The 23019-nt window shown below is 44.7% G+C and overlaps 1 protein-coding gene and 3 non-coding genes across 4 annotated transcripts; 3 read left to right on the forward strand and 1 right to left on the reverse strand.

Moving 5' to 3' along the window:
• Positions 1–3925: 3925 nt before the first annotated feature.
• Positions 3926–3998, reverse strand: Trnar-acg (transfer RNA arginine (anticodon ACG)). Its single transcript has one exon. It is a non-coding gene; the product is annotated as a tRNA-Arg (tRNA).
• Positions 3999–4116: 118 nt separating this feature from the next.
• Trnal-cag (transfer RNA leucine (anticodon CAG)) lies at positions 4117–4199 on the forward strand. The gene has a single exon. It is a non-coding gene; the product is annotated as a tRNA-Leu (tRNA).
• A 2586-nt stretch (positions 4200–6785) lies between these two features.
• Trnai-aau (transfer RNA isoleucine (anticodon AAU)) lies at positions 6786–6859 on the forward strand. Its single transcript has one exon. It is a non-coding gene; the product is annotated as a tRNA-Ile (tRNA).
• Positions 6860–17559: 10700 nt separating this feature from the next.
• On the forward strand, positions 17560–21867 carry LOC134221827 (uncharacterized). Its single transcript, XM_062701004.1, has one exon. The coding sequence runs from the start codon at positions 17560–17562 to the stop codon at positions 21865–21867; it is 4308 nt and encodes a 1435-aa protein (XP_062556988.1).
• The last annotated feature ends 1152 nt before the right edge of the window (positions 21868–23019 follow it).

Here is a 23019-nt window from a genome sequence, read left to right on the forward strand (position 1 = left end):
AAAAAAAAAAGTTTTTAAGGCCAATACAATTCATGAATAAGCCCAGGAGAATTTCATTCGGAAAAGAATCCCGTTCGGAAATTTCGGAAAAAAAACAAATCCATTTGGAACCGAAAGTCCAAAGGACTCTGTTCGGGAATCCGAAAAAACTGTACACGGTGCCCCAGTAGACCGTTATTATAAAATAAAAATGTCCATCAAAACCAACTACAGGGCTCGATTTCTGTGGTAATTGTGCACCTCTGTACCAATTTTTAAAAAAATCCCTAGGAGGAATCTCGAGAAATCTTGATTTGAAGTTTTTAATTAAGAATTTTCAAAAGAATCTATATTTTAATTCAATAATATCCCGAAAAAAAACCTTCAAAGCCGTCCAAAAAGTGGTCCAAGTTGTTTTCAACCAGTTTGCATTTGTTGCCTTATTACAATTATAAATTTTTACAACTGATTAAGCTCACCAAACTGACTTAGGTATGTCTTTTGTATGGCTTGAAGCCGTCTATCTTCAAGAATGCTACCTCTCGTTCAGAACCATTCATGAATTCACGTGCAGGCTGCAGATTCTTTGTTGAATGCCATTCAGATTAAAGTTTGTATTTTTTATTGTATTCACAAATGTATTCGAGCATCAGAAGTAAAGATTGTAGTACGGAACAAATTAATGAAAAAAAAACAACAGCTTTAGGACTTGTTTAAAATAGTGTAGCTGTTCAGCATTATATAACAGGTTAGATCTTCGTCAGATGCTGTAACAATTGAATTGACGGAGCTTTGTCATATTCTGAGATTTCCCCGCAAAAGGATCATCGGACTGGTAATAACTCCAAAGATGGCGGTAAGGAAAAGCTACGATTTTCAAGAGTGAGCTCGGCATATAGAATAAGATCTCGAGAACCAAGGAAAACATCAGGAAAAATGCACAAGAAAAAGAAAAAAAATTACAAGCTTTGTGCATATTCTTTTGGGTTTTCGGTTACGACGAAGATAAAATATTCAATTTTTGAACTTTTAAAAACACTTTAATATAGAAACAAAATGAACCTTTGCTTATCTCCGTCACTACACATCTAGTTCGGAATTGTTAATACGATTTTAAAGTTTATTGAGTAAATTTATGGGTGAACCAAGTACAGATGAGGCATCGACAAATTGCATAGAGTTCACTAGAATCCCGATCTTCCGGATTACGTCATTACTCTGCTTAAACATTAACAATTTTCTAATTAATATTGCAGTCAGCAAGTTCTGAATGATTTCAAAAAAGTGTACGCAAGATACAGCTCTTTGAAACTCGAGCATGGTTTTTAGGCAGCAATTGATGGCTTTGCTAGCAGCTGGAAAAAGCCGCAGCTTCCATTCACGTCAAAGTGCCATATCTTGAATAATCATTTCTCAGAGTTCTGTAGAGGTACCGGAATAGGTTTTGACTTACATATCAAAAATGCTTTTTCTAGTCCGTTGATTAGAACTTTGATGAGATTTGGCATCAAAGATCGGTTCATATGTGCTGCCATCGAGTATAACAGCTTCTAACTACTATTATTCTACACGAACTCTGGTCTTACATTATGAACATCTCTGCATTATGAACATAAACACTAAATTCAAATTAATTTTTACCTTTCATTCTATTAAACATTGAAAGCAACACTTATACTTAACTCGAGCAAGTTAGCCATACAAAAACATACTTAAGTCAGTTTGGTAAGATAAGTCAATTGTAAATATTTATAGTTCTAATAACGGCAACGCGTGCTTAGAACCATCTTTGGCGTTGTGCAAAAGAATGGTGTGTGGCGGCGAAGGATGAAACAAGAGCTCGCCCAGCTCTACGGCGAACCCAGTACCCAGAAGGTAGCTAAAGCTGGAAGGGTACGATGGGCAGGGCATATTTCAAGAATGCCGGACAGCAACCCTGCAAAGCTGGTGGTTACTTCCGACCGGCAGGTACAAGAAGAATTGAAGGACATCTACTAGGTGGATTAATCAGGGTTTTTGGTGATATTTTTGGATTCTTATATGGATTCTTTTGAAATTTCTTAACTATAAACTTCAAATCAAGATTTCTCGAGATTCCTCCTAGGGATTTTTTTAAAAATTGGTCCAGAGGTGCAGAATTACCACAGGAATCGAGCCCTGTACTTGGTTTTGATGGACATTTTTATTTTATAATAACGGTCCACCGGAGCACCGTGACTGTATACAAGCTCAAAAAACCCCTATTGAAAACCAAAAAAACCAAAGGAGCCCAAAAGCACTGCATTTGGAATTTAAAAAAAAAATTGTTCTTGAGCCCGAAAGAATGCCGTTAGGAAGTTAGGATTTCGTTAGGAAGCACATATTCCATTCGGAAACTCAAAACAATCCTTTCAGAAGCCTTAAACAATTCCATGCAGAAGCCCAAATAAATTCCGTTCGGTTACTCAAAAGAATTCCGTTCGGAAACCCAAAAGGATTCTGCTTATAATTACAAAAGAATTCCATTTGGGAATCCAATCCTTTCGAAAACTCTGAACAAAATTCTTTCTGAAACCCAAAAAAATCGTTCAGAAGCCCAAAAGTATTCCATTCGGAAACCCAAAAAAAAACCTTTCGGAAACCCAAAATGATTCCGTTCGGAATCATAAATACTCCATTCGGCAGTTCGAAAGGATTGCAGACGAGAGTTCCATTCCGAATTTCTTTTGAATGGGAATTCGAAGTCATTTCTTGTGAGTTTCATATGGAAATAAAATGTCGAATTAATTATTCTAAATCATGATTTATAAGATAGCTAATGTCGCTCCAAATCGCGTGACCAACATCTAGTTTGATGCGACATGGCAAAGTACCGGTATTTAAAGTGTCAAATTAATGTGGTTGATAAATCAAAACATTCTCTACAACATGGCACACAATTAACGGTCATATTCAACATATTGCAGCCAGTATTGGGAAAACATGTTTAATGCTAACAGCGCCATTAGCATTCTAGTACTTATGCTTCTACTATCTAGAACTTGTTCATAAAATTACAATAATAAAATACATATATAGAGGCCTTGCCTTCATGTAAAAAGCTTTGAAGTAAGTTTTCAAATAATCCTAACACCAAGATCTCAATTAGCTTCAGACTGTGAATTTCTGTGGCAGCTATTTTTATATCTTGACGAATTCAAAGGGGCCGTCCACAAAGTACGTCACGCCTCTAGGGGGGAGGGGATCTGAGCAGCGTGACGATCCATACACAAACTTTAGGGGTTTGTTACAAAAAATGTGACAAAGGGGGGGGGGGGGGGGTTGAAAATCGCCATTTTTTGCGTGACGTACTTTATGGATCTTCCCAAAGCTGAGTACAATTCCTAATGATTTGTTTACCCATGCGCGCTGCTGCCTATTCATCGCCACGATGGTAAGCATAGCTGTTCACATATTCCGCTGATTAAACAACCATCAAGCAATTCTGAACAGTCACAGCACAGTGCCAACACAAGCATCGAAATTGTAGAGAATCAGTGAACATGAGTATTCAAATGCCATAAGAGAACCAAACCAAAGACCGTCCAGTCCATCATGCATTAATAAATCCATACAACTAAACAAGGTGTGTCTGATGGCCGGATCGGTTGGTAATCCTATGCTGCTCGACGCCCGATGTTGTTACTGTTTGGATTATTGGTACTTATATTTAGGCTTTATGCTTTTTATTGCCTCCAACCATCATCAGGTTAATGTTGTGTGTTTCGTATTTGCCTGTCTGCAAGCAAAGGAGAGAGGTTCAGAAAATCCATTACCCAAAGATTGTCACGCCGTTGAAAAAAAAAATTTCTTTTACTGTTTTTATTATGGCTTAGTTTTCTATTAGAAGCTGTCCGTAAAGATAAAAGATATTTTATTCCATCCATTATGTGACGTGAAACAGAAACTCTAAGATAAAAAAAATCATCGATCCTGCCAGGAGTCGAACCTGGAATCTTCTGATCCGTAGTCAGACGCGTTATCCATTGCGCCACAGGACCTCGATATTTTGGGCCGTCAAGTTACCGATTCTGATTCTGTATTATCGACTCACCGTGCCTTCATTTACCGACTGTACAGTTCATTCGTTACCGGCGGTAGCACCAATAGATCAAGTCAGTCAGGATGGCCGAGCGGTCTAAGGCGCTACGTTCAGGTCGTAGTCTTCTCTGAAGGCGTGGGTTCGAATCCCACTTCTGACATGAAGATTTTTACATTTTCATGAATGAATTAAACAAACTCCTGTCGACATATTGTCATATTCTAAGAATGCCATCATATTCTTTCATCAACAGTTAGAATTCTCTCATCAATAGTTCCAAAAATTCGCGAAACTTTATTAGACATTGAAAGATTTGTCCTTTAAACGACTTTGAAACTGATAAGTAACTAAGTAACTGTTCATGATGTAACAAAAATACATAAGCAATTATAGACGAATACAAGTAAAAAATTAGAAGAAAACAACCAACGGTTTTAAGGACAAACTTTCGGAATCCAAAACTAAATGCACTCCGTGTTCTCAAGGGCCCCCAATTTTAAAACGGCAGCCCGCTCCTGGGGGTGCCATTGAGAACGCAACGGCATTTAGTTTTGGATTCCGGGAGGTTTGTTCTCAACTTTCACAGGACCAACAGCCCCAGCATAGAAAGATAATTTCAACCCTTAAAGTCGCAAGGCGATTTTTTTAGACATCGTCGAAAATATTTTTAACGCAATCAACCATTAAAATCATTAACAATAAAAGCATTTTAATTTTTTTTTGTTTTAAAACAACATTGCGTAAATGCGGGTTAAGACGCTTATAATAAATTCTGGACAAAATGTAATTAAAATCTGAATGGTTTATCTACCGAAAAAAGTTAAGAATACATTTTTGGAAAATAAATAAACAAATGAAAAAAAAATCCAAATATGTACTTTTGAACATTTTTCCGTATTGTACATCAATCAAATTTTTATTACATTTTGTCTAGATTTTTTTAAAGGCGTTTTAACAACAACAGGCGTTGCTGTGCTGTAGGATCTGTCAAAGTTAACAACGTCGGTTGTCTAACTTTTTGTCCTTATTTTTACTTGGATTCGTCTATTATTATTGTTACTTGATTGTTCTGCTATATCCATTATAATTATAATCACAGAAACTCGCAATGCAACTGTGTTTTTATTGCCATTTCGGCACCAACATTTCAGAAGGCCGAAACTGCTTTTGTGGGCAAAAGCTTCACCCGTTGCTTGTGAGTTCATTTGAGCCCACGTAATCCAGCACCACTGACGGAAGCATTTTTCATTAAATGGCGCTGCATTGCTTTGGTTAGCACAAAGCAGTTTCACCCTTTTGAAATGTTGGTGCCGATTTGTGAAAACAAAATCACATACCTAACGAACAAACTCATCTCCTTTTGTTTGTGATAAATGCGTATTCCTAAGGCCTATGGGGTAGAAAATAGGACGCAAGATAAGACAAAACTCCTTAAGATTTTTCTGTGCTTAACACCAAGAGAGAATCGAAACACACCCAAAAGTGGTCACATAAAAATATTAAAGTCGTCCCTTCCCAATTCACCGCCGGTCGGTTGATGACTTTCATCTTTCAAGACAATCAGCCTGCCTCCTTCCGTCGAACATTGTGATGCGATGTGACTGAACCTCTGATGGCGCAAAAAGTCACATCTCGAAGGAATATTTTCGCCTGGTCCCATCGCATCAGTCGGTGCTTCAGGGTCGCGAAAATAAAGGGCCAAAACTCGAAGGAAAGGGTGCTCGCGAGCAGTTTCCCATCCTACACAGAAGCGAATGAGTTGGGCTGATGAGGGGTTTATTTAACGGTTCATTAACTTTTCAATCAGGGTCCACAATGGAAGAGGAAACGAACGGAGTCGGGGGCGGTACGCGCGCTCGGCAACCGATAAGACCTGCCCTTAGCCGAAGATGAGCAGGCGAAAAGAAATCAAACCAACGTAAAACGCAACCAGTTTGGCTTGCGATTCGTGTTACAACCAGCGGGGGTGAATGGCGAGAACCGGCTACGAAGAAGAATGTGGGCGGTCGTGGCGGTCAAGGTGCACGGGTGCGAACCTGGTTGCAACATGCGATTGATGGCGGATAATTAATCAACCACCTACGCGCGATTATTGAATCAGGATTGGGTTGGATAGGGAGAATGGTGTTGGCTAAAAAGAACGTATGTATAGAGGAGCTGATCCTTTTACTTACTTGAGATCTCACGTTCAAAAATTCATCTCAATTTGAATTAAGGCCAAACCTGGCTTCCGGTTTGAATGAGGTGCCCTTGAAAACGTTAGCAAATTTAGATTTAGATTCCGGGGGGCTTATCCTTAGAAGAATGATGCGCAAATTTTGGCGATTCGTTGTGGAAACTGCGTTTTGGTCATTGCAGGAAAATCACTCAATGACAAACCCATCTGTACATATCGGACAGTAACTCTAGATGTAACGAGATTGACAATCTTCTTCGACTAATTAACTCCTGTTATTGGTATGAGTGTTTTAGATTTCGGGAAAACAGTTACATAATGCTCGTTGTATCCAGAAACGTTAATGGAAACTCGAACACAAGAAGCATAAGAATTAGACAACTCCATGCTAGATCCCGCTTTTTGTACACAAGGCATACAATGATAGGTGAAGCGAGTCACGGAAGATTAATCGAATCAAAGTTAATAACTAAAATAAAATCATCGAAATCAAATCGAAAATGTTGAAAAAAAAATCAGATTGCAGACGTTTACATCACGATTACAAAGTTTAAAATACTGACATCGCACGGCTCCATAGCTCAGTTGGTTAGAGCGTCGTGCTAATAACGCGAAGGTCGTGAGTTCGATCCTCTCTGGAGCCAAACAAATATTTTGGGATTTTCATTACGAATTGTTGATTTCAAAATTTGTCAATCCCGGAATTAACACGCAATGAAAATTAAGATTACCGAATAAGATTATTATTTTCTTTTCTTCACTTTTTACAATTTGATAAGATTAGAACGAGCGATTATAAAATTTGTGAAAATAAACGGTTTAGTTGTGCATTCTTGTGTCTGGGTTCCGAGCCTCATAAAAAGAGGTTTCCTAACCTCTTGAATGGAGGCTACCGAGCCTCTTGAAATGGAGCATCCATAAATTACGTAACGCTGGATTTTTTGGGTTACGTAGCCTATTGAAAGGAGGCTTCCAAGCCTCTTGTGTTACCATTTTGGCTGCTTTGCCCTAGGATCCAAATCTGAGCAAAGTATTGGTAATTAAGGGAAATTAAAAGCGTATAGTACTGCTCACCGTGAGCAGAATTTATTTAGGTAACTCACTTATTGTAAGCAATGTTGAATGCAATTATTTAAATTAAAAACCTATAGGAAAAGAAAATAGATAATCCACTCCCATCACCAACTGTTAGTTTAAATGAAAAGTGTAGTCTAATACCCTAAGCACACTTAATACACTACACACACACACACACACACACACACACACACACACACACACACACACACACACACACACACACACACACACACACACACAAATAGACACTGAGATGGAATAAATGAGTGGGGTTTTGGATGGAAGTACAAAGGAATGGGCGTTAAAGGAGGAAAATTGGACAAGGAAGGGAGGGATGGTGCAATGATGGGTTAGCTAGAACTGAACTAGGCTCGAGATATTTCTTTCTACTTAGGACAGTGAAGTAAGTAAGTGAATAAAGCTATTTAAACCAACAGATTAGTGTTTTGAACGTTTGATCAGTGCTTAGAGCCGACCCTGTGAGAAAGAGTTTGGGAACCCCTGGTGGCGAGGCCTGGTAGGTCTTGTCCCCAGCGTCCGCCTTGAGTTGGTCCTCGTCGTGACAGAACCCACGATAATACTTGACAGGAGGCTTCCGAGTCTCTTAAAAGGAGGCTTCCGAGCCTCTTGAAAGGAGGCTTCCGAGCCTCTTGAAAGGAGGCTTCCGAGCCTTTTGAAAGGAGGCTTCCGAGCCTCTTGAAAGGAGGCTTCCGAGCCTCTTGAAAGGAGGCTTCCGAGCCTCTTGAAAGGAGGCTAAACCGAGCCTCTTGAAAGGAGGCTTCCGAGCCTCTTGAAAGGAGGCTTCCGAGCCTCTTGAAAGGAGGCTTCCGAGCCTATCGAAAGGAGGCTTCCGTGCTGCTTGAAAGTAGGCTAACGAGCCTCTTGAAAGGAGGCTAACGAGCCTCTTGAAAGGAGGCTTCCTGAGCCTCTTGAAAGGAGGCTTCCTGGAGCCTCTTGAAAGGAGGCTTCCGAGCCTCTTGAAAGGAGGCTTCCGAGCCTCTTGAAAGGAGGCTTCCGAGCCTCTTGAAAGGAGGCTTCCGAGCCTCTTGAAAGGAGGCTTCCGAGCCTCTTGAAAGGAGGCTTCCTAGCCTTTTGAAAGGAGGCTTCCGAGCCTCTTGAAAGGAGGTCTCTTGAAAGGAGGCTTCCTAGCCTCTTGAAAGGAGGCTTCCTAGCCTCTTGAAAGGAGGCTTCCTAGCCTCTTGAAAGGAGGCTTCCTAGCCTCTTAAAAGGAGGCTTCCTAGCCTCTTGAAGGAGGCTTCCTGGCCCTCTTGAAGGAGTGGCCTTCAGAGGCTGGCCTCTTGAAGGAGGCTTCCTGGCCTCTTGAAAGGAGGCTTCCTGGCCTCTTGAAGGAGGCTTCCAAGCTCTTGAAAGGAGGCTTCCTGGCCTCTTGAAAGGAGGCTTCCTGGCCTCTTGAAAGGAGGCTTCCTGGCCTCTTGAAAGGAGGCTTCCTGGCCTCTTGAAAGGAGGCTTCCTGGCCTCTTGAAAGGAGGCTTCCTGGCCTCTTGAAAGGAGGCTTCCTAGCCTCTTGAAAGGAGGCTTCCTGGCCTCTTGAAAGGAGGCTTCCTGGCCTCTTGAAAGGAGGCTTCCTGGCCTCTTGAAAGGAGGCTTCCTGGCCTCTTGAAAGGAGGCTTGCTTTTCTCTTGAAAGGAGGCTTCCTTTTCTCTTGAAAGGAGGCTTCCTAGCCTCTTGAAAGGAGGCTTCCTGGCCTCTTGAAAGGAGGCTTCCTGGCCTCTTGAAAGGAGGCTTGCTTTTCTCTTGAAAGGAGGCTTCCTGGCCTCTTGAAAGGGAGGCTTCCGGGCCTCTTGAAAGGAGGCTTCCTAGCCTCTTGAAAGGAGGCTTCCTAGCCTCTTGAAAGCAGGCTTCCTAGCCTCTTGAAAGCAGGCTTCCTAGCCTCTTGAAAGGAGGCTTCCTGGCCTCTTGAAAGGAAGCTTTCTGGCCTCTCGAAAGGAGGCTTCCTGGCCTCTTGAAAGGAGGCTTCCTGGCCTCTTGAAAGGAGGCTTCCTGGCCTCTTGAAAGGAGGCTTCCTGGCCTCTTGAAAGGAGGCTTCCTGGCCTCTTGAAAGGAGGCTTCCTAGCCTCTTGAAAGGAGGCTTCCTAGCCTCTTGAAAGGAGGCCTTGGCCTCTTGAAAGGAGGCTTCCGAGCGTCTTGAAATGAGGCTTCCTGGCCTCTTTAAAAAAGAGACTTCCTGGCCTCTTAAAAGGAGGCTTTCGGGCCTCTTGAAAGAAGGCTTCCTGGCCTCTTGAAAGGAGGCTTCCTAGCCTCTTGAAAGGAGGCTTCCTAGCCTCTTGAAAGGAGGCTTCCTGGCCTCTTGAAAGGAGGCTTCCTGGCCTCTTGAAAGGAGGCTTCCTAGCCTCTTGAAAGGAGGCTTCCTAGCCTCTTGAAAGGAGGCTTCCTGGCCCTTTTGAAAGGAGGCTACCTGGCCCTTTTAAAAGGAGGCTTCCTGGCCTTTTTGAAAGAAGGCTTCCTGGCCTCTTGAAAGAAGGCTTCCTGGCCTCTTGAAAGGAGGCTTCCGGGCCCCTTGAAAGGAGGCTTCCTGGCCTCTTGAAAGGAGGCTTCCTGGCCTCTTGAAAGGAGGCTTCCGAGCATCTTGAAAGGAGGCTTCCGAGCCTCTTGAAAGGAGGCTTCCGAGCCTCTTGAAAGGAGGCTTCCTGGCCTCTTGAAAGGAGGCTTCCTGGCCTCTTGAAAGGAGGCTTCCTGGCCTCTTGAAAGGAGGCTTCCTGGCCTCTTGAAAGGAGGCTTCCTGGCCTCTTGAAAGGAGGCTTGCTTTTCTCTTGAAAGGAGGCTTCCTGGCCTCTTGAAAGGAGGCTTCCTAGCCTCTTGAAAGGAGGCTTCCTGGCCTCTTGAAAGGAGGCTTCCTGGCCTCTTGAAAGGAGGCTTCCTGGCCTCTTGAAAGGAGGCTTCCTAGCCTCTTGAAAGGAGGCTTCCTGGCCTCTTGAAAGGAGGCTTCCTGGCCTCTTGAAAGGAGGCTTCCTGGCCTCTTGAAAGGAGGCTTCCTGGCCTCTTGAAAGGAGGCTTCCTGGCCTTGAAAGGAGGCTTCCTAGCCTTTGAAAGGAGGCTTCCTAGCCCCTTGAAAGGAGGCTTCCTGGCCCTTGAAAGGAGGCTTCCTGGCCTCTTGAAAGGAGGCTTCCTAGCCTCTTGAAAGGAGGCTTCCTGGCCTCTTGAAAGGAGGCTTCCTGGCCTCTTGAAAGGAGGCTTCCTAGCTCCCTTTGGAAGGAGGCTTCCTTTGGCCTCATGAAAGAGGCTTCCTGGCTTCTTGAAAAAAGGCTTCTTGGCCTCTTGAAAGGAGGCTTCCTGGCCTCTTGAAAGGAGGCTTCCTGGCCTCTCTAAAGGAGGCTTCCTGGCCTCTTTAAAGGAGGCGTCCGCGTCCCTTAAAACGAGGCTTCCGGGCATCTTGAAAACAAGCTTTCAGGCCTCTTGAGAGGAGGCTTCCTAGCCTCTTGAAAGGAGGCTTCCTGGCCTCTTGAAAGGAGGCTTCCTGGCCTCTTGAAAGAAGGCTTCCAGCCTCTTGAAAGGAAGCTTCCTGGCCTCTTGAAAGGAGGCTTCCTGGCCTCTTGAAAGGAGGCTTCCTAGCCTCTTGAAAGGAGGCTTCCGAGCCTCTTGAAAGGAGGCTTCCGAGCATCTTGAAAGGAGGCTTCCTGGCCCCTTGAAAGAAGGCTTTCTGGCTTCTTGAAAGATGGCTTCCTGGCCTCTAGAAAGGAGGCTTTCTGTTCTCTTGAAAGAAGGCTTCTTGGCTTCTTGAAAGGAGGCTTGCTGGCCTCTTGAAAGGAGGCTTCCTGGACTCTTGAAAGGGGGCTTCCTGGCCTCTTGAAAGGGGGCTTCCTGGCCTCTTGAAAGAAGGCTTCCTAGCCTCTTTAAAGGAGGCTTCCTGGCCACTTGAAAGGAAGCTTCCTGGCCTCTAGAAAGGAGGCTTCCTGGCCTCTAGAAAGGAGGCTTCCTGGCCTCTTGAAAGGAGGCTTCCTAGCCTCTTGAAAGGAGGCTTCCTAGCCTCTTGAAAGGAGGCTTCCTAGCCTCTTGAAAGGAGGCTTCCTAGCCTCTTGAAAGGAGGCTTCCGATACTCTTGAAAGGAGGTTTCCTAGAATCTTGAAAGGAGGCTTCCTAGCATCTTGAAAGGAGGCTTCCTAGCCTCTTGAAAGGAGGCTTCCTAGCCTCTTGAAAGGAGGCTTCCTAGCCTCTTGAAAGGAGGCTTCCTAGCCTCTTGAAAGGAGGCTTCCTAGCCTCTTGAAAGGAGGCTTCCTAGACTCTTGATAAGAGGCTTCTGAGGCCTCTTGAAAGGAGGCTTCCTGAGCCTCTTAAAAGAAGGCTTCTGAGCCTCTTGAGAGGAGGCTTCCTGAGCCTCTTGAAAGGAGGCTTCCAGGCCTCTTGAAAGGAGGCTTCCTGAGCCTCTTGAAAGGAGGCTTCCAGAGCCTCTTGAAAGGAGGCTTCCTGAGCCTCTTGAAAGGAGGCTTCTGAGCCTCTTGAAAGGAGGCTTCTGAGCCTCTTGAAAGGAGGCTTGAGCCTCTTGAAAGGAGGCTTCTGAGCCTCTGAAAGGAGGCTTCTGAGCCTCTTGAAAGGAGGCCTGGAGCCTCTTGAAAGGAGGCTCTGAGGCCTCTTGAAAGGAGGCCTGAGCCTCTTGAAAGGAGGCTTCCTGAGCCTCTTGAAAGGAGGCTTCTGAGCCTCTTGAAAGGAGGCTTCCTGAGCCTCTTGAAAGGAGGCTTCTGGAGCTCTTGAAAGGAGGCCTGAGCCTCTTGAAAGGAGGCTTCCTGAGCCTCTTGAAAGGAGGCTTCTGAGCCTCTTGAAAGGAGGCTTCTGAGCCTCTTGAAAGGAGGCTTCCTGAGCCTCTTGAAAGGAGGCTTCCTGAGCCTCTTGAAAGGAGGCCTGAGCCTCTTGAAAGGAGGCTTCCGAGCCTCTTGAAAGGAGGCTTCCGAGCCTCTTGAAAGGAGGCTTCCGAGCCTCTTGAAAGGAGGCTTCCGAGCCTCTTGAAAGGAGGCTTCCGAGCCTCTTGAAAGGAGGCTTCCGAGCCTCTTGAAAGGAGGCTTCCGAGCCGGGAATTCCTCCGGAAGTTCCTCCGGGAATTCCTCCGGAAGTTCCTCCGGAAGTTCCTCCGGGAATTCCTCCGGAAGTTCCTCCGGGAATTCCTCCGGAAGTTTCTCCGGGAATTCCTCCGGAAGTTTCTCCGGGAATTCCTCCGGAAGTTCCTCTGCGAATTCCTCCGGAAGTTCCTCCGGGAATTCCTCCGGACGTTCCTCCGGGAATTCCTCCGGAAGTTCCTCCGGGAATTCCTCCGAAGTTCCTCCGGGAATTCCTCCGGAGTTCCTCCGGGAATTCCTCCGGAGTTCCTCCGGGAATTCCTCCGAAAGTTCCTCCGGGAATTCCTCCGGAAGCTCCTCCGGGAATTCCTCCGGAGTTCCTCCGGGAATTCCTCCGGAAGTTCCTCCTGGAATTCCTCCGGAAGTTCCTCCGGGAATTCCTCCAGAAGTTCCTCCGGGAATTCCTCCGGAGAGTTCCTCCGATTCCTTCCGAGCCTCTTGAAAGGAGGCTTCCGAGCCTCTTTAAAGGAGGCTTCCGAGCCGGGAATTCCTCCGGAAGTTCCTCCGGGAATTCCTCCGGAAGTTCCTCCGGAAGTTCCTCCGGAAGTTCCTCCGGGAATTCCTCCGGAAGTTCCTCCGGAAGTTCCTCCGGGAATTCCTCCGGAAGTTCCTCCGGGAATTCCTCCGGAAGTTTCTCCGGGAATTCCTCCGGAAGTTCCTCCGGGAATTCCTCCGGAAGTTCCTCCGCGAATTCCTCCGGAAGTTCCTCCGGGAATTCCTCCGGACGTTCCTCCGGGAATTCCTCCGGAAGTTCCTCCGGGAATTCCTCCGGAGTTCCTCCGGGAATTCCTCCGGAAGTTCCTCCGGGAATTCCTCCGGAGTTCCTCCGGGAATTCCTCCGGAAGTTTCTCCGGGAATTCCTCCGGAAGTTCCTCCGGGAATTCCTCCGCCCGAGCAGCACAAGCCAGACAAAAATGGTTGCCGCAACTTGATTGTGACTGAATCCGGTCACATATGAGTTGCAATAACAGTTATGGAACATGTGTGCTGCTAGGGGAAGTTCCTCCGGGAATTCCTCCGGAAGTTCCTCCGGGAATTCCTCCGGAAGTTCCTCCGGGAATTCCTCCGGAAGTTCCTCCGGGAATTCCTCCGGAAGTTCCTCCGGGAATTCCTTCGGAAGTTCCTCCGGGAATTCCTCCGGAGAGTTCCTCCGGGAATTCCTCCGGAGAGTTCCTCCGGGAATTCCTCCGGAGAAGTTCCTCCGGGAATTCCTCCGGAGAAGTTCCTCCGGGAATTCCTCCGGAGAAGTTCCTCCGGGAATTCCTCCGGAGAAGTTTCTCCGGGAATTCCTCCGGAGAAGTTCTTTCTCCGGAGAAGTTCCTCCGGGAATTCCTCCGGAGAAGTTCCTCCGGGAATTCCTCCGGAGAAGTTCCTCCGGGAATTCCTCCGGAGAAGTTCCTCCGGAAATTCCTCCGGAGAAGTTCCTCCGGGAATTCCTCCGGAGAAGTTCCTCCGGGAATTCCTCGGAGAAGTTTCTCCGGAGAAGTTCCTCCGGGAATTTCTCCGGAGAAGTTCCTCCAGGAATTCCTCCGGAGAAGTTCCTTCGGGAATTTCTCCAGAAGTTCCTCCGGGAATTCCTCCGGAAGTTCCTCCGGGAATTCCTCCGGAAGTTCCTCCTGGAATTCCTCCGGAAGTTCCTCCGGAAGTTTCTCCGGGAATTCATCCGGAAGTTCCTCCGGGAATTCTTCCGGAAGTTCCTCCGGGAATTCCTCCGGAAGTTCCTCCGGGAATTCCTCCGGAAGTTCCTCCGGGAATTCCTCCGGAAGTTCCTCCGGGAATTCCTCCGGAAGTTCCTCCGGGAATTCCCCCGGAAGTTCCTCCGGGAATTCTTCCGGAAGTTCCTCCGGGAATTCCTCCGGAGAGTTCCTCCGGGAATTCCCTCGGAAGTTCCTCCAGGAATTCCTCCGGAAGTTCCTCCGGGAATTCCTCCGGAGAAGTTCCTCCGGGAATTCCTCCGGAGAAGTTCCTCCGGGAATTCCTCCGGAGAAGTTCCTCCGGGAATTCCTCCGGAGAAGTTCCTCCGGGAATTCCTCCGGAGAAGTTCCTCCGGGAATTCCTCCGGAGAAGTTCCTCCGGGAATTCCTCCGGAGAAGTTCCTCCGGGAATTCCTCCGGAGAAGTTCCTCCAGGAATTCCTCCGGAAGTTCCTCCAGGAATTCCTCCGGAAGTTCCTCCAGGAATTCCTCCGGAAGTTCCTCCAGGAAATTCTCCGGAAGTTCCTCCAGGAATTCCTCCGGAAGTTCCTCCAGGAATTCCTCCGGAAGTTCCTCCAGGAATTCCTCCGGAAGTTCCTCCAGGAATTCCTCCCGAAGTTCCTCCAGTTTTTCCGGGAATTCCTCCGGGATTCCTCCGGAAGTTTATCCGGAAGATCCTTCGGAATTAGCCGTGGAAAATCTCTTAAGGAAAACTCCACTGGGGACTCTGAGAAAACTATGAGGGAAATTCCGAGCTGATGGGATGCAACGCCACTCCAGCCAGTAAGTTTGAGGTCACTGGATATTAATGAAAGTTATTCGAAATAATCAATTCTTGCCTCGGCTGCCCACTTCCACACCTATTAGCCGTTCACTGAGGGCTCTGGGAAAACTCTGAGGAAATTCCGAGTTGATGGGATGCAACGTCACTCCAGCCAGTGGATATAAATGAAAATGATTCGAATTAACCAATTTTTGCCTCGGCTGCCCACCTCACGCCTATTAGCCGTGGAAAATCTCTTCAGTTCGTGCCTTCTTTATTTGCTAGTCGTATTTGACTCGACATCCCGAAAAATCAGTCAATTCAATATCAAATACAGGAAGTTTAGTTTATGGTATTTCTTCTTATGTCAACCTTTTTTAACCAAATGTCCTCCTTTGACAAAATTTCATATGGTCCCCTACCCTTATGGTACGTTGAATAGAATCTGTTTATGGGAGATGTGCTTGGTTATTATCAAGAAATTCTCGTAGTGAAGGCCTTGTTTTCTGGGATATCGTGATAAAATCTTTCTTATACTATGTTCGCACTAGGGCATTGTAACATGTTATTCAGCTATCTTGATGAGCTTTCTTTTGTCGTAATTTGATGTGTTATGTGTTATGTTATTCAGGCAGTAGTGCAAACATAGTATTACTTCCAGTGGCGCCGGGAGTGGGTGGGACAGGTAGGACATGTCCTACGCATGAATTTTCCTGGGTGGGACAGTCAAAGCATTGTCCTACCCATGATTCTGGTAAGAACATATGAAGTCATTGGATGGCAAGAATTTGTGTGTTAGCAGAAGATGGGTTTAAAGTTAATCAAAGTTCAAACAATAATCATAGATGTTTTTGGTATCCTAAAGCAATAGACTACTGATTGATTGTTGTTTAGGACTTCAGGCACTTTAAAATCGCTAAAGCGCTCAAAGATGTCTATGTTTTATAGAGGTGAAATAGACGTTGCTGAAATCTGCAAATGCGATTAATTAAATATTTTAGACGTTATGATAAAGCACGATTGGATGTTTTATTCAAAGCCCACGGAAAAAGTCTTCTTCTAACCTCAAAAGGTCTATTAAAATCTGAGGAAACAGAAACATACCGAAGCGCTCTTAAAGGGTTCTGAGCTCCGAAAACAGATTCTTCGAGACGAGCCAGCCTCGGGCTGAAAGTCTCGGTAATCTATATCAGCGGTTCTCAACCTTGGTACATGTACCCCTGGGGATACCTTCGCTGGCTCCAGGGGGTACCTCGGACAAGAATGAGTAGTGGCGGCTCTACAGTCGCATCTCCACATCTCGATAATGAAGGGACCATCGATATAAGGAGAGGAAGGAAAATTGAAAGAGGTACTAGATCGATAAAAGCTTGTTGCCAGGGGTATAGCAAAAGTCAAAATCACCGTAGCAAACATAAAATACATACCTAGATATGTTTACTCTTTTATTCGTTGACTTACACAGATTTATAACTTAAAAATGATTTATTCCTCTGAATCGTGTAGTGCACTCACGTGCACGCCAAAAAAAACGAGTCGTTTAGAGGACCTAACCCAGTTGAAACTCATGGAAAAAGGTCAACTGAATTAAGGTTCCCCTAGTCGTCGCGATTCTATCGTTGGGTCGCTGCAGGCAATGCTCTATTTACGCTTCCATACCAACGGCGACAGAATCGCTGTCGCCAAACGATAGAATCGCGTCGCGTGTGTTTGGGTGAACCTTTAAGTGTGCACAAACCGAAAATGTCAGAATGCCCAAAACTATCAGAATTTCCGAACGTGTCAAATTCATGTTTACTACGGTACATCTGTATGGGGTTGAAGCTGCGCTATATCCCTGCTCGTTGCAATGAAAAACAATAACAAAACAAATGTCATTTCTTCACTTGTCATAAGACGAGTTAATACAATCCCATTGAATTCCACCACTTAATTGTATCTTGACAGATACGTATTTCGACCTCAACAGTAAGGCCGTCTTCAGTGTCTCGTACTTGACTCGACTTGATTGTATTAACTCGTCTTATGACAAGTGAAGACATTCCACTAAAAAGCTCAAAATAATTTTCTTATGTCATTTCTTGTTTTTGTTGTGTTTGTTATTGTCAAAAACTGGTCTAGTAGTCTAGAAATTCGAATATATCGACATAGGAAGTGAGAATCCTGAACAAAATATGACCAGAAGATATCGAGATTGAGAAGTTAACGAGATGTAGAAAGCCCAAATGTATGTAGATTGAAGGGACCGATAAAACCATCGACATAGGGAGAGACATCGAGAAATAGAACATCGTGATGTAGAGAGTCGACTGTATTACAATTCCAATCAAACTTATTGATAAAGTTTGATAATTGTGAATTTTTTTATTTCAAGTCTTGTACATAATATGTGTTATAGTATTAGCTAGCCCCTTGACTCTAACGCACACACTCAAACATTTCTATCTCCATCTGTGCTACTCTTTCATTCGATGCAGTCGTGTACAGACATCCGGAGCAACAAGTTAAGTCTCTGTAATTAAGTGTTAATAAAGTTGAAGTACAAAGTTTAACGCCTGTTTTATTACACTAAAACATGGTGTCAGAAGTGATCGCGAGCTTCAGATTATTTTGTGTTGACCAGTGTGAAAAATCGTGGAGCTAATTGCTAAAAAAATAAACATTCGAAAGTCGCGTCGCGTGTGTCGAGTCGGCGGCCATTTTGTTTTCAGCCGGTGAAAATCAAATGTGATCCTCATCAATATGGATGCAAATCAGTTCAAGATGTTCTTGGAACATCAAACCAACCTTATGCATCAAATGATGCGAGAGTTGCATGGCTCGGTGGTAGGAGCCACACAGAACAGACAAATTCAGCAGCCAAGTTCTTCTACAGTGCAAGTACCGCAACCGTCGCCATTGGCCTTGGAAGGCGACATGGAAGAAAATTTCGATTTTTTCGAAAATAGTTGGAAGGACTACTGCAAAGCGATAGGAATGGATCGATGGCCTCCGGAAGAAGATCCACAAAAAGTCAGCTTTCTATTGACCGTGATCGGAGAAACAGCGAGGAAGAAATATTTCAACTTCGATCTCACTGCAGCAGAAAAGGCAAATCCACAAGCAGCTCTTGCGGCGATCAAAGCGAAAGTGGTGACCAAACGCAATGTAATTGTGGATCGTTTAGACTTCTTCTCAGCAGTTCAGACGTCACGTGAGACAATCGACGACTTTGTAACCCGACTGAAGGTCGTAGCCAAGTCGGCAAAATTAGGCAACCTGGAATCCGAGCTTATTGCGTATAAGGTAGTTACCTCGAACAAATGGCAGCATCTTCGAACGAAAATGTTGACAATTCCTGATATCACGTTGTCAAAGGCTGTCGATTTATGCCGAGCAGAGGAAATAACAGCAAAGCGAACGCAGGAACTCGGGGTCTCGGTGACTGGAACGGAAGTGCATAAAGTGTTTAAGAAGAAAACCAGTGCTAAAACTCAGCGATGTAAATTCTGTGGGGACAATCATGAATTCGTTAAAGGAGTTTGTCCGGCTTATGGGAAAAAATGCTATCGCTGCAAAGGCAAAAATCATTTTGAAAAAGTGTGTCGAATGGACGAGAAGAACAAAGGACGGAAATCTAAACGTCGAGTGAAGGAAGTAAAACAGGGAAGTTCTACTGAAGAAGAGTCGTCATCGGAAGCCGAGTACTCGGCGAGTGAAAGTGATGAACTGGAAATCGGTAGAATTTTTGATAATTCACATCACGGTGGTAACGTGATGGCTGAATTGAACTTAAAGTTTTCAGCAAAATGGCAGCCGGTAATGTGTGATATCGACACCGGTGCTAACACCAGTTTGATCGGGTATCACCACTTGATCAAACTTAGTGGTGATACGAATCCACCGTTATTACCTTCGTCATTCCGGCTGCAAAGTTTTGGGGGAAATCCAATAAAAGTGTTGGGACAAGTGAAAGTTCCATGCAGAAGATCAGGACAGAAATATCGTCTAATTCTACAAGTAGTTGACGTAGACCATCGTCCGCTTTTGTCAGCAAAGGCATCTCGAGAATTGGGTTTGGTGAAATTTTGCGAGGCTGTGTGTTTCGAGGGTGCTAGAGTTCTTCCGAATGGGCAATCATCAACTGAGGAACAACTGAACATTTATCGGGTCCAAGCCCAAAATATCGTCGCTGGGTACCCGAATCTGTTCAACGGCTACGGAAAATTTCCAGGCACTGTAGCATTGGAAATCGACAGCAGCGTTCCATCATCCGTTCAACCGCCTAGGCGAATACCCATCGCAATGAGAGGTAAACTGAAAGAAGAATTGGAAGCTCTGGAAAGGGACGGAATTATCGTGAAAGAACCACATAACACAAGTTGGGTCAGCAATTTGGTCATCGTGCAACGTGCTGGAGTTGGTTCGGGAATACGAATTTGTTTAGATCCTGTGCATCTAAATAAAGCGTTAAAGAGACCACATCTTCAGTTTACAACGTTGGACGAGATTCTTCCAGAGTTGGGCAAGGCTAAAGTATTTTCGACAGTGGACACTAAAAAGGGCTTCTGGCACGTCGTCTTGGATAAACCTAGCAGTAAACTGACAACCTTTTGGACACCATTCGGGAGATATCGTTGGACACGTCTACCGTTTGGTATCGCTTCAGCTCCAGAGATATTTCAATTGAAATTACAACAAATTATTCAAGGACTGAAGGGTGTTGAAAACTTGGCGGATGACGTGCTTATTTTCGGCGTTGGAGAAACACTTGAAGAAGCTTTAATCGACCATAATGTTTGTCTCCGAGAACTCTGTCAACGTTTGGATGAAAACAATATTAAACTGAACCGATCCAAAATGAAGCTTTGTCAAACTTCCGTATCGTTTTATGGTCATGTGCTGACGGATCAGGGTTTGCGACCAGATGAGATGAAGATACTTGCTATTAAGAACTATGCTACACCTTGCAACAGGAAGGAGGTTCACCGTTTTGTCGGCATGGTTAATTACTTGAGTCGTTATATTCCGAACCTGAGTATAAATCTGACCAATCTCCGCAAACTGATCTCCGAAACCGTAACATGGCAATGGACTGCTGCCGAAGAAAATGAGTTCCAAACAGTGAAATCCTTAGTTTCAGACATTGGTACGCTGAAATATTATGATGTCACTAAGCCGCTGGTAATGGAGTGTGATGCAAGCTGTTTCGGTTTGGGTGTTGCAATTTTCCAGGAAAATGGCGTGATTGGTTATGCATCTCGAACCCTAACAGCCACCGAAAAGAACTATGCACAAATAGAGAAGGAACTGTTAGCAATTGTGTTTGGCTGCATCAGGTTCGACCAGTTGGTAGTTGGAAATCCGCAAGTAACAGTGAAAACGGACCATAAACCGTTGATCAATATTTTCAACAAGCCATTACTGTCAGCTCCCCGGCGTCTCCAACACATGCTCCTCAGTTTACAACGCTACAATTTGGCCATCGAGTTCGTTACCGGAAAAGAAAACGTTGTGGCAGATGCATTATCCCGAGCACCGATGCAAAACTACGATCCTGTGGTCAAATTTGAAAAACTAAACATATATGGTGTTTTTGACGAAGTCTCAGATTTCAAGATTACGAATTGGCTCAGTATCACAGATGCCAGGCTAACGGAGATTATGCAGACTACTAAACAGGATTCAACAATGCAGATCCTCATTCATTACATCCAGCAAGGTTGGCCCCAAACGGTCGATCGTGTACCAGATAACGTCAAAATTTTCTTCAAATATCGCAACGAACTCTCAACACAGGATGGAATGGTTTTTAGAAATGAACGTCTAGTGATTCCCCACGTACTTCGAAGGAAATTGATTGATTGCTGTCACATCAGTCACAATGGTGTAGAAGCTACGTTGAAGTTAGCACGGGCAAACTTGTTCTGGCCAGGCATGAGTGCACAGATAAAGAATGTTGTAAACGAATGTTCGATTTGTGCAAAATTCGCATCGTCTCAATCTCACCCTCCTATGCAAAGTCACAAGATTCCGGTATACCCTTTCCAGATGGTTTCTATGGATGTGTTTTTCTCCGATTATCAAGGCTTAAAACGGAAATTCCTCATTACAGTGGACCATTATTCTGACTTCTTTGAGGTCAACCTTCTCAAGGATCTAACACCGGAGTCAGTGATAGCCGCTTGCAAAGTTAATTTTTCTCGACATGGAATTCCTCAATTGCTGGTGACGGACAACGGGACAAATTTCGTGAACCAAAAAATGATTCAGTTTGCTGAAGAATGGAATTTTGAGCACACCACATCATCACCATATCATCAACAGGCCAATGGGAAATCGGAGGCCGCAGTGAAGATCGCGAAAAGATTAATGAAGAAGTCTGAAGAAAATGATGGGGACTTTTGGTACGCACTTTTGCATTGGCGAAATATCCCAAATAAAATAGGGTCAAGTCCGGTATCGCGCTTGTTTTCGCGTTCGACTCGGTGCGGTGTACCAACAAGTGCCGTTAATCTGCAACCAAAAGTTGTTGAAAACGTTCCAACTGCAATCGAAAGGAATCGTAAGAAAATGAAGTTCCATTACGACAAGAAAACAAGACCATTACCTGAGCTACAAACCGGATCGCCGGTGTATGTTCAAGTTCATCCGGATACATCGAAACAGTGGTCCCCGGGTACAGTTTCAAGTCAGCTAAACGAAAGATCCTACCTGGTCAATGTGGATGGAAGCGAATACCGACGGAATGCAATACATTTGAAGCCGCGTAAGGAACCCGAAACGAAGCCAACATACCGTTTGCAATCAGCGATAAACGAAAGGGAACAGACAGAACAAACAAAGAACCGTCAAAGTGAATGTCGAATGTCGCCCCACTGCGAAGAAGATGAGAACCCGGCAGACGAGACTTCTACACGGAAAAATGAAACAACCGTTTCAACATCGGTAATACCCGAAACAGTACAGACCGCATTAATGAGGATGAGTCCGAGTAATCTCGAAAGCAGTCGCCCGAAACGAGATCGTAAGCTACCCGAAAAGTTCAAGGATTTTGTCCTCAGTAAATAAAGAGTTTTTTTTTAAAGTGAGGAGGATGTTATAGTATTAGCTAGCCCCTTGACTCTAACGCACACACTCAAACATTTCTATCTCCATCTGTGCTACTCTTTCATTCGATGCAGTCGTGTACAGACATCCGGAGCAACAAGTTAAGTCTCTGTAATTAAGTGTTAATAAAGTTGAAGTACAAAGTTTAACGCCTGTTTTATTACACTAAAACAATATGCATGACAATTAGTAAATCAAAGCCTATTGAATCCTGCCCTCCAAAACGAGCACAGTGTATAAAGGGCGATGAAAAGATCAAAAGGGCAAAACGTCGAATGAACAAATTTAAAAAAAATCTTCGATGCAATCAATCTATTCGCTTCTAAACTAAAATCGAGAGTCTGATGGTACGAAAGTCTCCATTTGAGAGGCATGGATGTTTTTTTTTCGAAAAGTTCAGTTGCTTCGTTGCAAGAGAATTAGAAGAATCGTTCTACGCTTCTCGGAAGCCTCCTCTCAAGAGACTGGGAAGCCCTTCAAGAGGCTCCGGAGCTTTTTCAAGAGGCTTGGAGACTACTTTCAAGAGGTTCAGTAGCTTAGAAACGTACTTTCAAGATACTTAGAAGCCTTTAAAGAGGCTCGAAATCCGCTTTCAAGAGACTCTGAAGCCTCCCTTCAAGAGGCTCGAAAGCCTTTTCTCAAGAGGATCAGAAGCCTCCTATTAAGAGGCTCTGAAGTCCCCTTTTCAGGGCTCGAAATGCGGCTTAAAAGAGGTTCGGAGGCCTCCCTTTAACAAGCTCGGAAGCCTCCCTTTAAGAGGCTTGGAATCCTTCCTTAAAGAGGCTCGGAAACCTCCATTCAAGAGGCTCGGAAGCTTCCCTAGCAGCACACATGTTCCTCATTGGTTTCTGCTACTGATATGTGACCAGATTCAGTCACAATCAAGTTGCTGTGACCATTTTTGTCTGACTTGTGCTGCTCGGGTTATCTTGAAGAAGCTAGGAATTCTTTTTCCAGAACTGTTTCCCAAATTGGCATTTCCTATTTGTCCTACCCACGACTCGGAACGTGGATGCGCCTCTGATTACTTCTATATTGGAAATTTGTTAATTACATCACGTGAATATCTTTTTTCAACCCCACAAACTTTCCAAACGTTTTCCGAACTTCCCC

This window comes from Armigeres subalbatus, chromosome 3 (genome assembly GCF_024139115.2).
Source record: "Armigeres subalbatus isolate Guangzhou_Male chromosome 3, GZ_Asu_2, whole genome shotgun sequence".
Taxonomy (NCBI): domain Eukaryota; kingdom Metazoa; phylum Arthropoda; class Insecta; order Diptera; family Culicidae; genus Armigeres; species Armigeres subalbatus.

What these genes read in the sequence shown, in the direction of transcription:
- LOC134221827 (XM_062701004.1), top strand. Translation starts at nt 17,560, where the DNA reads ATGGATGCAAATCAGTTCAAGATGTTCTTGGAACATCAAACCAACCTT.